Source organism: Fundulus heteroclitus, chromosome 3 (assembly GCF_011125445.2).
Source record: "Fundulus heteroclitus isolate FHET01 chromosome 3, MU-UCD_Fhet_4.1, whole genome shotgun sequence".
NCBI lineage: Eukaryota > Metazoa > Chordata > Actinopteri > Cyprinodontiformes > Fundulidae > Fundulus > Fundulus heteroclitus.
This window is the reverse complement of record NC_046363.1, coordinates 9,692,694-9,705,340: the sequence shown is the minus strand read 5'-3', so window position 1 is coordinate 9,705,340 and position 12,647 is coordinate 9,692,694. Positions and strand designations below refer to the sequence as shown.

General features: G+C 37.4%; 1 protein-coding gene across 3 annotated transcripts in view; it reads right to left on the bottom strand.

Annotated features, from left to right (window-relative positions):
• Nucleotides 1-10,388, bottom strand: part of LOC105933390 (plectin) — a 146,149-nt gene extending 135,761 nt beyond the window's left edge. For all 3 annotated transcript variants that reach the window (XM_036129892.1, XM_036129910.1, XM_012872888.3), the window contains exon 1: nt 10,192-10,388. In XM_036129892.1, the coding sequence (XP_035985785.1) occupies nt 10,192-10,381 (190 nt within the window). In that variant the 5' untranslated portion in view covers nt 10,382-10,388. The remainder of the gene's footprint in view (nt 1-10,191) is intronic.
• Between the last annotated feature and the right edge of the window lie 2,259 nt (nt 10,389-12,647).

Here is a 12,647-nt window from a genome sequence, read left to right as displayed (position 1 = left end):
GACCTGCAAGACCATTGCAAAAACAGACCTGGCTCCCTCTTCTGGATAAACCAAAAAGAAGAAGAAGGAAAGAAAAAAAACAGAAACAAAATGCTAGAGATTTTTAAATCTGTCTAGTTTCACCCAAATCTGCCATCATTCATTTCCAGAATTTGAAAAATGTAAGCACTTATAAGCATTTGATATTCTGGCCCATTAAAGCTACAAAGTCTGTAAAAGTGAAGCAATAAAAAGGGTTCAGTGTGGAAGGCTTCTCCAAATGGCATGCAACCTATTGTCTGCTGGAATAAAGCTGAGCTCAGTAAGATCAAGGACACAAGCAGTGCACTGTGCAGTAAGTGCTGTTTGAGGACAGGATGGAAAATGTGACATATTTTCCAGACGCAGTGACGGTTTTTCAGAATGAATGCTGTTGGCCAAACTGACATTTCCAGCAGAAAACGCCACCTGCTGGTCATATTAGTTACTGCTGTGTGTGAAACCATCAGCTGTTCTCTGGCTTCAGCAGAATATGCATATATATATATATATATATATATATATATATATATATATATATATATATATATTATATGCTTAATTATATAGTGTTCTTATGAAGCTGAGGATGAACATTCACAGTCCTTTGCTAAATCATTCATGCCCCATGAACTTTTTGCCCATTTCATCAGGAACAAGCTTCAATGTATTTCATTTGGATCTTTTACTTATTGTCCTTTTACATTCGGTCTTGTCCTGAGGAGGTAGCTCTCCTGTGTTGAGCTAGACTCAGACTCAGCCGTCTACCTGCACCTCAAGCACAAAGGACACTCTTTTGAGTGTTCACATTTTGGACAGAGAAGACGGATGGTTTGAGAAAGGGTTGAAGGAAGCCATTCACGCAAAGTGAGAAAAAACAACTTTGAACAGAGGAGGAGGGCTTAAGTTTCAACTCTCAAAAACGTACAACACGGCAATAGGTTTGATTCCTGCCAAGTTTCACACCTCCACACATGTGACCACGACATTTCTCCTGTGAGCCAGGCCAACCATGAGCCTAACGACTCTCCTCTGTGAGGGGCGATCAGTTCCAGGTGAATCTACATGTGAATGGCGTTGTTTTCACTCTAGCTACCACTAGAGTGAAAACAACGCCAGCATTCAAAAGTGACCAAAATATCAGTCAGAAAGCAGAGTTACAGAGAAGTGGTCTGTGGTCTCCACCTGCAGAACTACTAATTTTCTATAGTTTCCACCTGTTGTCTATTCCATTTGAACAACAACAGGTGAAATTGATTGTCAGTTGTGTTGCTTCTTACGTGAACAATTTGACTTCACAGAAGTGGGATTGACTTGGAGTTAAATTGTGTTATTTAAGTGTTCCCTTTGTTGTTTTTGAGCATACATATTTAATCACATGAGTAACTTAAACGTAAATACAAAAATTGGATTATTTTTCTGTCACCAGTTCTCTTAATTTCCGTGTGGCCACAAATAACAGAATGGGTTTACAAGCCAGGCGGGGCAGGACGGGGGCGTGGTCGGGACTATATCTCGCAATACCCTAGGGGCCACGACCCCCCACGTTGAAGACCTCTGGTTTGGGTCATAGTAAATTAATTCACAATGGCCCGGCCAAAATGCTAAATCTGTGGCAAGAATTGAAAACTGATGTTTACAGACAATCCCAGTCTAGGGATCTTTGAAGAGAGGCTTTTTTTTCTTCCCATCTCATCATACAGTGACATAGCGACAGGTTTGCTTCATAATGTGTGGCGTAGTAGCGACATCATACTGCTGAAATATTTACACCTCTGTTCTTGAGCATGGCTTTATTCCCACACAGGTGAGTGTGAGTGAGAGAGTGTCTGTGTGCAGCATTCTCTCAGGATCAGATCATAGCCTGCTCATCATGTATTATTAAGCAGCGCTCGGTGGAGATGCTGTTAAAGCAGAGATACCCATCCATCAGCCAATGCCTGAGCAGACACTCTATGGCTGTGAGTATAGTCTGCTTTTAGCAAACACAATCCAACTACAGCGAAATAACTTGCCTTGACATTGCAAGGTGGGTTGTATGAGGCCAAGGTTCATATCCTATATTGTTGCATCATCTGAGACCAATTACCCATCATGAATCTCATAACTGTAAAATATCACTTTATGATGCTCAGTTAGCTGTGTTTATGTCTTAAATCAGCCATAGAACTGCCTCAGTAAGCAACAACATACATCCTTTGCTTAACATGACCAAATTGTCTAAATAATAATAATAATAATAATAATAATAATAGTAATAATAATAATAATGATAATAGTAGTAGTAGTAAAGAAGTATGTGATCTGTGATCAAGCTTTTCAAATTACAGGAAATAAGTGTCCCACTCTTCATTGCAGAATTGTTTCAATTTACAAACATTGAAGGGTTAGTATGGACTGTTTAAGATCACGCCACAGCATCTCCATTGGATGTCTTCCTGGACTTTGACTAGGCCACTCTAAATGTTTTTCTTTTTTTAGCCATTCAGACATTCAGAGAGGGACTTGCTTTCAATGATTGTCCTGCATAACCATAGAGCCTTGAGCTGGAGGTCGGAAATGGATGGAAACACATTACCATTCAGGATTTGCAGAAATACAACCTTTACAGCAAGAGATGCAGCTCAGCATCACACTGCCACCACCATGTTTCATTGTGGGTGTGATGCTCTTTTCCTAAATGCTGTTTTACAGCAAATGTAAAAGAACCCAGGATTGTGGAACAATGGATCTCACTGTGGTTAGCTGGAGTCCCAAAGCCAGAGAGATTTTTTTTATAGTTTCCACGTAACAACAAAAAAACGGATTGGGTTTACAAGCCATAGATGTAAATTACTTTGTCTCTCATCTCATCTGTGGTTGAGGTTGTTTAGATCGGAGCCTGAAGTGTTGCTTTTTTATATATGCCAGGGTAATCACAGTTTGTTCATGATATAAATGAGGAGATTATTTTTTCACTTGGAACTGGATTGGTTTGGATAACTTTTTCTTCCCGCAAGAAATTAAAATTTGAAAACTACTTTTTATATTTACTCAAATGATCGTTGTCAGACATTAAAACTTGTTTGATGATCTGAAACGTTTAGGTGCGGCAAAACGCATAAACGGAACAAATCTATAAGGGTAAAAAAGGTTTCCACAGCACTGTGCATCACATTACAAGAGATAAGAGGGCAGGACTGTTTTTAGTCTTGAAAAAAACTGAATGAAAGATACAACCGATCTGTGACATTAATATTACCTTTGCGACAAGTACCATCATGAGCTTGAATGGTCTATGAAGTCTCTGTTTTTTCTAGTAAAAACAAGAATTTGAGCCTTTAGTTAAAAGCTTCCAGAACACAAAACAAAAAGTCTCAAAGCATACCTCAGCCAAACATCAAAGATGACTTTTGGCATCGTGTCGTCCTACTGCACCGACCCCAGGGCCATGCTCTGAACACTACAACATCTTTATGGTTTCATAAACACCTGACGGCCTGCATAACGTTCAAGTCGGCCATTTAGGAGCTAATAACACATGTATGATAAAAATGGAAAGAAAATTCACATTGCTAGCATTAATCAGCGTAAGTTTAAAACAAAGAACCCAATACGTCAGTAAAAGACAGAAAACAACTAAGTGATAAAGCCTTGGGGGACCAGGAAATCACATACACTCTCTTGTCGTTCCTACAAGAGTTTACTTCTCTCCTTTTCACAGCCCCGCATTGAGACAACCAGATTATTTAAATGCATTTTAACAAAGTTCCTGAGTAACAATGAGTCATTATCCCATTTGTGGCATTTTTTTCAGTAGTGAATAATATGCAGTGCAACTGTATTCCAAAACAACGTTGTGTAAATCATAAATGGAACAATTTGTTTTTCTACTTTTAACTCGGCAGCTAAATTAGTCATTTATCAGAACCTTTAAACAACAATCTGCTTGATACAGCAGAGCTAAAGTACTGAAATAAATGAGGTGTTTTATTCTACTTTAATATCCGAAGCTTCACAATTAAATCGGCCTCTTGTTGCTGGTAAATATTACCACAGTTTGACATTTTTAAGATAAAAAGGGATATTGATAACTTAGCTGCTCTTTGTGAAACACTGGTGTACAAATAATTAAACAAAACATTAAAAATATATTATAAGCAAACAATGAATTTATTGTCAAAGCTAGATTCTAATAGATCTCTTTAAGGTTTCCACCATTTTATCTGAAAAATAAAGTGTACAGCTGCAAACCGACCAAGACATGGCAGTCCACCTTAATTAATGGGGCAGACAAGGAGACAGTTAAGCAGAGAAACAGCCGATAGGCTCAATGGTGACTCTGGTGGAGCTGCAGAGATGCACAGCTCAGGTGGGAGCATCTGTTGACAGGACAAATATAAACTGTGCCCTTCACAAATCTGCCCTTTTTTGAAAGAAAGGCAAGAAGAAAGCCATTCTTGAAAGAAAGCCATAAAAAGTGGTCCTGGAGTTCATAAGGAGGTCACGTAGGAAACACAATTAACATGTCGAAGAAGGTAATCCATCCAAACGAGAATAACATAAAAAAATATATAATTAGAGGCATAACACTGCACATTAACTTGACAAGACAAATCCCACTTTGAAACATGGTGGCTGGGGGATGGGAGCATCATACTTTTCTTCTACAGGAAAGGTAAACCAGGTCAAAGCTGATGACAAGACATATAGAAATAAATAAATAGGGTACTCCTGAAGAAAACTTCTTAGAGGCTACAAGACTCTAAGAAGCTTCACCTTCGAAGCAGAACATACTATCACATCTACGACTAATCCAGAAATATGCATCATTATTCTTCTGTATGAAATCCAAATTACCTACATTGAAATTTGTAGCTGTAATTTAACCAAATGGGACACAGAGTTATGATTTAGCATTTTTACACTTGGATTTCAAAATGACATCTTAAGAATTTAATTGAGATATTACCCTGATACAGAATGAGGAACCATTGCTGCCTTTATAGTTACATGAAAAAAGATCCTGACGTTAATACACTATAATCATGTATAAAAACAGTTTTATTTCCACTCTGCTACTGCATCTGTGCCTGGATGTATAGACATTTAGTCAGTAAAACTATTTATAAATCTAAAGTCTTTGGCACATTATGGCTCTGCGATCCATTCATTGCAGAGCACGGTCAGTTGCATACCACTTTAGCATTGAGGACAACACAAACTAATCTGCATACAGTTTTTCAGCAGCCAGCTGGTCAGTCAGCGCAGCCTTCTGATGACCAGAAGAGGCAAAGTATGGAATGCAAATAGAGGCCTAAAACAGCTGGTAAAGGTGACAAAACGTTCTCCAAGCCAGGAGGTTGTCAGAAAACAAACTCAGTCGAGCAGATGTTGTGCTAAATCAGACAACAGCGCATATGTTTCAATGCAACGTGGGAGAGCTTATTTAACATAATGTGAAGGTGGGGCTGGGAGATGTGGAGGAAAAGTCCTTTCAAGATATAAATCATGATATAAAACAAATGGCTATTTTTGTCAGTCTTTAATGTTCCCTGGTACGGTTAAGGAAGACTTGAAGATATCAGAAGTTCCGATTTTTCAGAAAATATCTGAAATATTAATAGCCATTGAACGTTATGCTGTATGGAAGGAATAAAAAGGTATATTTTAAGATAAAATGTTCAAGCATTACAGGAGAACATACCAAAGATGGATATATTTGCTTGTTGATGTCCAATAAATAAATTAGACACTGAAAATGTAAGTATTTTTATCAGAAGGTATGATGCTAGAGAAAGCCGACTCTATGGTTGAGTGGGTGGGGTGGGGTGTGGGGGTGCTAAATATTCACTCTAGTCTGGGATTGTAAAGTTTTACATCAGGCATGCTCCTGCAGGGGGCACCGGTTCAGCTGGTCAAACAGATTGGTGGTATCATAGACATTATATACGTAGATGCCTCTTTACGTGCTACAGCGCATCCTGCGGCGCTGCCATATTGGATGGGTGTCTCCTACTCTCAGCTGGCATAGGAGCCGACAGAGGGACTAAATTTGCCAGAGGGAGCAAATTTGCCTGTAATGTGTGCAGCTTGCGGTCACAACAACCGGCAATAACGACTGAAAGTAGATCATGTGGTGCAGATCACCATTTTGGGCTAAGATTAGCTCTGAAGATGAGTTTTTAGTTTGTGAGAAAAATACAGAAAGCCAAAAGATTGACCATAATGTTATGTTTATTAATTTGTTATCGCTGTATTTCACAAATTAAGGCTGAATTACTATACCAAATTAAGTACCCTGGACTTACAGAGTACCATCACATGCAGGAAGCTGTGATAAAACAGTTGTCTTTCAAGGGTCTTAAGCTCCATCCCTATTGGCAAGGAGGGTGGTGTAAGAAACTGGAATGACCTGGAAATTTTAAAGAACAGGCTTTAAAAATAACTGTGTGTATGCATGTGTGCATGCACAGCATGCAAAAATACGAAGAAATTGTTGTTGATGTGTAAAGGCTCAGGCTTGTACATGTGAGAGAGAGTGAAAAAAAAATTATGAACATTACAACTGGTTTCTTTATTAAGATATAAAAATGTATTAATTTATACATTTATTAATTTGTAATACCACATGTATCTTTCTTTAAAAGCATACAACAAAGTATTTCAACATGAAAGCACTAATTTATATACATATTTAATAATATGCCAGACCACGTCTGTCTGTTAAAGACCATACATTTATGAAATATATTGTTTAAACAATCTACTTCAGCATTAAAACACGTTTTTAAGTGTGACAGCCTTCTGTATCATTGCCACCTTTCTGCCGTTTGTAGCAAACCAAACCGTGTGAAAATCGGGTACAAATTCAAGGAGTTATGATTTATTTTAGTTGGGCAAACAGCTTCCTCAGTACAAATAAATGCACTGGGGGCGTGTCAGAGACCCATCAAAGATGACTGCCGCGCTGAATCGTCAGCTCCAATTGACAATGTTGGTCCATGGGGCGTCTCCCTATATAATGTCTGTGGGTGGTTTCCCCACATTTTGTTGGAGCATGGGCTTGACATAATTTGCAGCGCACGCTAACTTGCTTTAAAGAGCTTACACACCTCCAGACGACTGAGCTGTTTTGGCCCTTGTTGTCAACGATGTACTTCTCTGTGTCTTGTTTTTCCTTCTTTCAGTTACCTGAAGGTTACAGCTGCACAAACATTAGCCGTCAGCGCGTCTGCCTGCTACTGTGCTGTCTGTCTGAATCAATCAAACTTTGCGTGGCTCTATTCCAGCCACTCGATTGGTCCAGCGCGGATATATATATATATATATATATACACATTTTATACACACACACACACATATATATATATATACACATTTTATACACACACACACACATATATATATATATATATATATATATATATATATATATATATATATATATATATATATATATATATATATATATATATATACATATATTTATATGTATATATACATATATTTATATGTATATATATATATATATTCTGCTCACATGATGTAATAACTAAAGATAACTAAAGATTACTAATAAAATCTCTCCTTTTCATAAGATATCTATATAGTGTGTTAATTGGTGAACCAGTGGCGGAACATTTAATCACATTCTTACACTTTTTTATTGAATGTTACAACTTTGTTTTATATGTGGCAACTCTAAGGCCCATATCACTGTCAAAAAACAATTATGGCTGATAACATCAGCCCGCGAAGTGGAGTTGCATCATGTAAAAGGCAGTCATTACACAGATAGAAACTGTATTTAGAAGCAATGACATCATAATAAGATTTATAACATGACCTCCTTTTACTTGTCAAGTGGTTGCAGTATTAATAATACCAGTCATCTCTTGTTTTATAGTGGGTGATGGTTATTGCATATGATAAATGATCCAGACTTCCCATGCTTATTAAAACATTGTCATTGATTTATTGTTGCAGTTGCATTTTAAATGAGGTTCGGTTTGACCGAAGGAGCTTATAAATGGATCTAACACATCAGCCCCAAGCAATCAGCACATTCCAGGAAAGGTGCTGCAACCTCATGGGACAGGAAAAAAGTTTCCTCTAATGCTTATACAGACAATTTAGTCATGTTCCCACTCCTAGCTTGAGAAACGTTTTGGATAAAAGGACTCTTATGAGCACAACTTATACTTTATGCCTTAGAGCAGGGGTCACCAACACGGTTCCCGCAGATACCAAGTAGCCCCCAAAGACCACATGTGGTGCCCTCAAGCCTGTTCAAAAAATAGCACAACCCTCCAGTGAGCTGCATCTAAAATGCCATTTTATTTAGTTGCTCTTCCTTTTTAATCATGCTTGTAATAACATAGATTTAAAATAATAAATGCATTAAAAACTTGTTTATATTACATAAAGTTATGGTGAGCTCTGACTCTTCTTGTTCCATGTTCATTACAGGTAGCCTTTCGTATGACACAGTACCATTAAAGTAGCTCTTAACATCTGAAAGGTTGGTGACCCCTGCCTTAGTGTATATGCCCATATTTCAATTGCCTGTGAATGATATAAATAGTTTAAAAGGGTACAAACTCAAACTTTGTACTGTGTGTGTAACATTTGAGGTTTCCTTTAACCTGCAATTGTCATAAAGTATAAAGCCTGTTTAATTATTTGAAAATACGGTAAGATCATAACAAGAAGAGCAACACATCCAAGCAACACAAGAGCTCTGCCCATGTGGAAATGTCCTCAGGTTCTAATAGAAATGAAAGTTGTCTTAATTGTTTTATATCAAATAGACACAGATACATATACCGTCTCTATTTAAAAGTTTGATAATAGGGCAATACTTGATTTGAAAGGCTGTGCATAATGCTGGCATTAGACTATCAGAAACATAACATAACACCTATCATGAACATGAAGGAGTCTTTAGGCATGTTTGTGACTGTTGTCACTGCGTGTCATTCAGTAAATTATGAAACTTTTAATGCAAAGTTGACATTGCTTAAAATGTCTTGGTTAGAACAACTTGACATTAACCAAGAAATCATAACCCATCATAAATATGTCATAACAGGTTTAATTCCAAACCTTTAAAATGTTATTTAGACTCATGTTGTTGTTTGTTGTATGTTTTTAACAGACAGTGGTGGGGCAAGATGGGTTTGAGAAAAAAAATGCAAAAAATGTGCAAAACATCTAAAAGAAAGTGTATCTCTTTACTTGTCACTTGGTCTTGTTAGGGTAATAACACTTAATGACATCTTTATGACAAGTCTAAACTGTTGTATTTTAACTAAGGTCAAGGAAGACTTTGCACTAACAATGTTATTAAAGCATTTGTCTTTTTTTGCAACTAATCCTGCTTGTTCAGTCTATGAAGACTTTCTAGGTGTTCTGCACTCAAGTTCTTGTGAAATATGGAATAATCGGGCCAGGAAGCACTTTGTTCCTGCTGTTTCAGCCTTGGTAGAGAGAGCAAATGTCTCCTTTTACTAAGTATGTGTTGGCCTTTAATCGGAGGCAATCAAATCCAACATTGCTATACTTGCATAAGCAGGCAAGAAACATTGTGCTTCTCACAAATTTCACAGCAGCCGTCACCCCCCACAGAGTAATCCAGGTGTTATATTAGCCCTAACCAAGTCCATATGAGGACAGAAGAACCTCTGTCTTTAGCAACAACTGTACGCTTTTCTATGTAAAAAAAAAAAAGTGTGAAACATAACTTTGATTTTATTATTTTCTTTTAAACTAAATTCAAATCATCCTACAGATTAAAGTCAGCTAAGTACGCGTGGACACACACCATAACATCCTTCCAGAAGTAGTGAGTTATCTCAAAGTAGGGTTTTAATCAACTCACAATTCCTTAAAGATCAACAATTTAAGATCCATTCTCCCCTCCCAGAGCCAACATATACTGCCTTGATGTTTTTTTTTCTGTTATATTTTACTACTATAAACAGTTTCTGTTGGCCAACGAGCTGAAGTGATTTTTTTATTTAAATTGGTTTAACAAACAAATAAGATGGAATACACAAATAAGTGCACAGAAAGAAATACAGCAGGCTGAAGGGTGTGCATTTGTGTGCTACAACACGTTAGCTTAGCAGATGAAGTACATCATACGCTAGCAGTTTATACCGCATTCAAACACATTAGGGGTTGCCCTACCTGCGATGCGAATCACAGCCCTCTCGGCTGGATCCAGAACCTCTGCTGAGGCAGATTTGGAGCGTTTGACCCTCTGGAGCTTGGACAGGTTCCAGGGCAAGGTGTCTCCAGGAGATGGGACACCATGTTTCTCCTCATGGGTTTCCTCCAATGGGGTTCGATCCCTGCGTCTGTCCTTTCGAGCTGCCATTGCTTACCTAATGGAAACATGAAGGAACCGAGTGTAAGACTGATAAATAAAAATCAGGCTGCCTTTATAAGCAGGAAATATGAAGGGCTACTAATGATGGCGGTTTTCCTCATATGGTAAAAATTCTGATTTTGCCTGTACCTTTCGTTTGCAATTGTTATTATTGTTTATCTTTAGAGCTGTGCTTAGTTAGAAATATAAAATTCAGTAAAAATACATCAATTAAAGGGAGTGGAGACCTCCATTGTTGTGAGCTGTAGGGTTATTTTTGCTTCAATCTGCCTGATTTTAGTCAAAAGTCAGCATCAAAACTGAGGATCAGCTGTTATAAAATGTTTTGGATTTGCCGTGGAATGTCATAAGGTCACCGTCCTACCTGCTGTTGATTTTTATATTACCAGTCACATAGTTCACGCTGATCAATGCACTGAATAGAGATCCAGTTACAGAAGTCAACTCTGTTACCAAACACTTTCAGCCGTTGGACATTGCCATTTAGTGTTAAAAGATTACGCCCAACTATCTGTGTGTAAATATAATTAGCAGGGCGGCTTTTTCAAAGCAACATTTCCATATTAAGCTGGGGATATTACAACATCTGGTTGCACGGACACTAGCAGAGATAATGGGACTGCTGTAATTAAACTTTCCATGTACATTGAAATCCTGCAAAAATAAAAAATCTGAACACAAATTGAGTTGTGTTCAGAAAGATGTGTTTAACTTGATTGGATGCTTCAAAACTGGCCCTCTGCTTATGAAAAATCAAAGCGGTTCCTTTGGACAGCCAGTAATGAACTGGATCGAGCACTGGCTTTGGTTAAACATTGGAACCGCTTTGGCAGAAAAACCCTAAAAGATGCCTTTAACCCCTTTATGGTTCCACGTTGCCACACTGCATTCCTTCGAAAGAAATAATATAAAGAACCAACAACAGTGCTTTAATTTGTCACATTACTTTTGCGATCCATTTTCAAACTGCTTTATTTGCTAATGTTTTTTTTTTTTTTTACAGTAAACAACTTTTACTCAGCACAGGGTCTGTCCAAATTCATGGGCTGTGTCCTTCACAGGACAAATTTGAAGGCCGGTTACGTCACAGTGATGCGCCAAATCTGAACAATGGGTCCAGCGTATCCTTTGTCGCTAATCCTATCCCATGATTCATTGCGGTTTGAGGAAGATTGTCGAACCGCAAACAGTAATAGTGGAGAGGAGTGAAAAGTTGTGAATAAAGTTGGATATATTACGCATTCTGTGACATAAAATCAACTTTTAAAAAGTTTTAAGGTGAGAAGTTAGGTGTGGAAACCTGACATATCTGCTCGATGTATTGATATATCGCTTAAGTTTAAAAGTGCTTGGACGCATTTGGACATCCAGCCGGCTTGTCTCAAACTCCCGCTGGCTTTCTGCAGTGAGTTAAAAGCTGGAGTAATTCAGTCAGATGATATCAAATGTTAATGTTTGGTTACTTTATTATTTTTCTCTACAAACAAAGTGATATAGGCTTTGTTAAGTTTAAGTTGTTAAACATATTACTAATAAACGGTATTTGTGATACATTTTATTTTGTGGTATATTTTTACATCTATGAACATATAAATTACAGTGAACTACAAATTGCTGATTGGTGAATGACAGTAAAATGAAATAACAAAACAGGAACATTTTAAACAAAATAGGAATGTGTAAAGGGGAAAATAAAAAACTTTTGTAGGTATTTAGTGGCGATAAACCGTTAGTTCGGCTTCACAGCTGTGCAGCAGACATTACACTGAGGTAAGGGCTGGGACAGCCAGTGAAGCCTAGACTGTCCAAATTCACAGCCAATCTTTCCGCTCTTTGTATTTTCGCGGCGGACATAGGACCCGCTCTATGTGGGCCGGGCCCTATGAAGGATGCAGCCCTGAAATTGGACAAACCAAAAGAGTTTAAAAAGATAATTAACCGACCCTTTTTATGGTAGAATAGAAAATAAGTTTTATAGTTTAGTGTAATTTATTTGCAAATTAAATCAACCTGTTAAAATGCAACTTTTTCTGTTAACCAACAATGTACCATTTTGAAAAATGTTATATACTGTCTTGGGGCAACATTAAACTAGGGTATTAAGAAGATAGTTTGACATTTTCTTAACTTGTGTTAAGATATATAATCTTCAAAGACATATCAATAATCAGAGTTTAATTTTGATCTTTAAAATTTAAATAAATAGTCTTTGGTGTTTTTTGAAGTAAAGTTCAGGCTATAGTCACACTCTGTA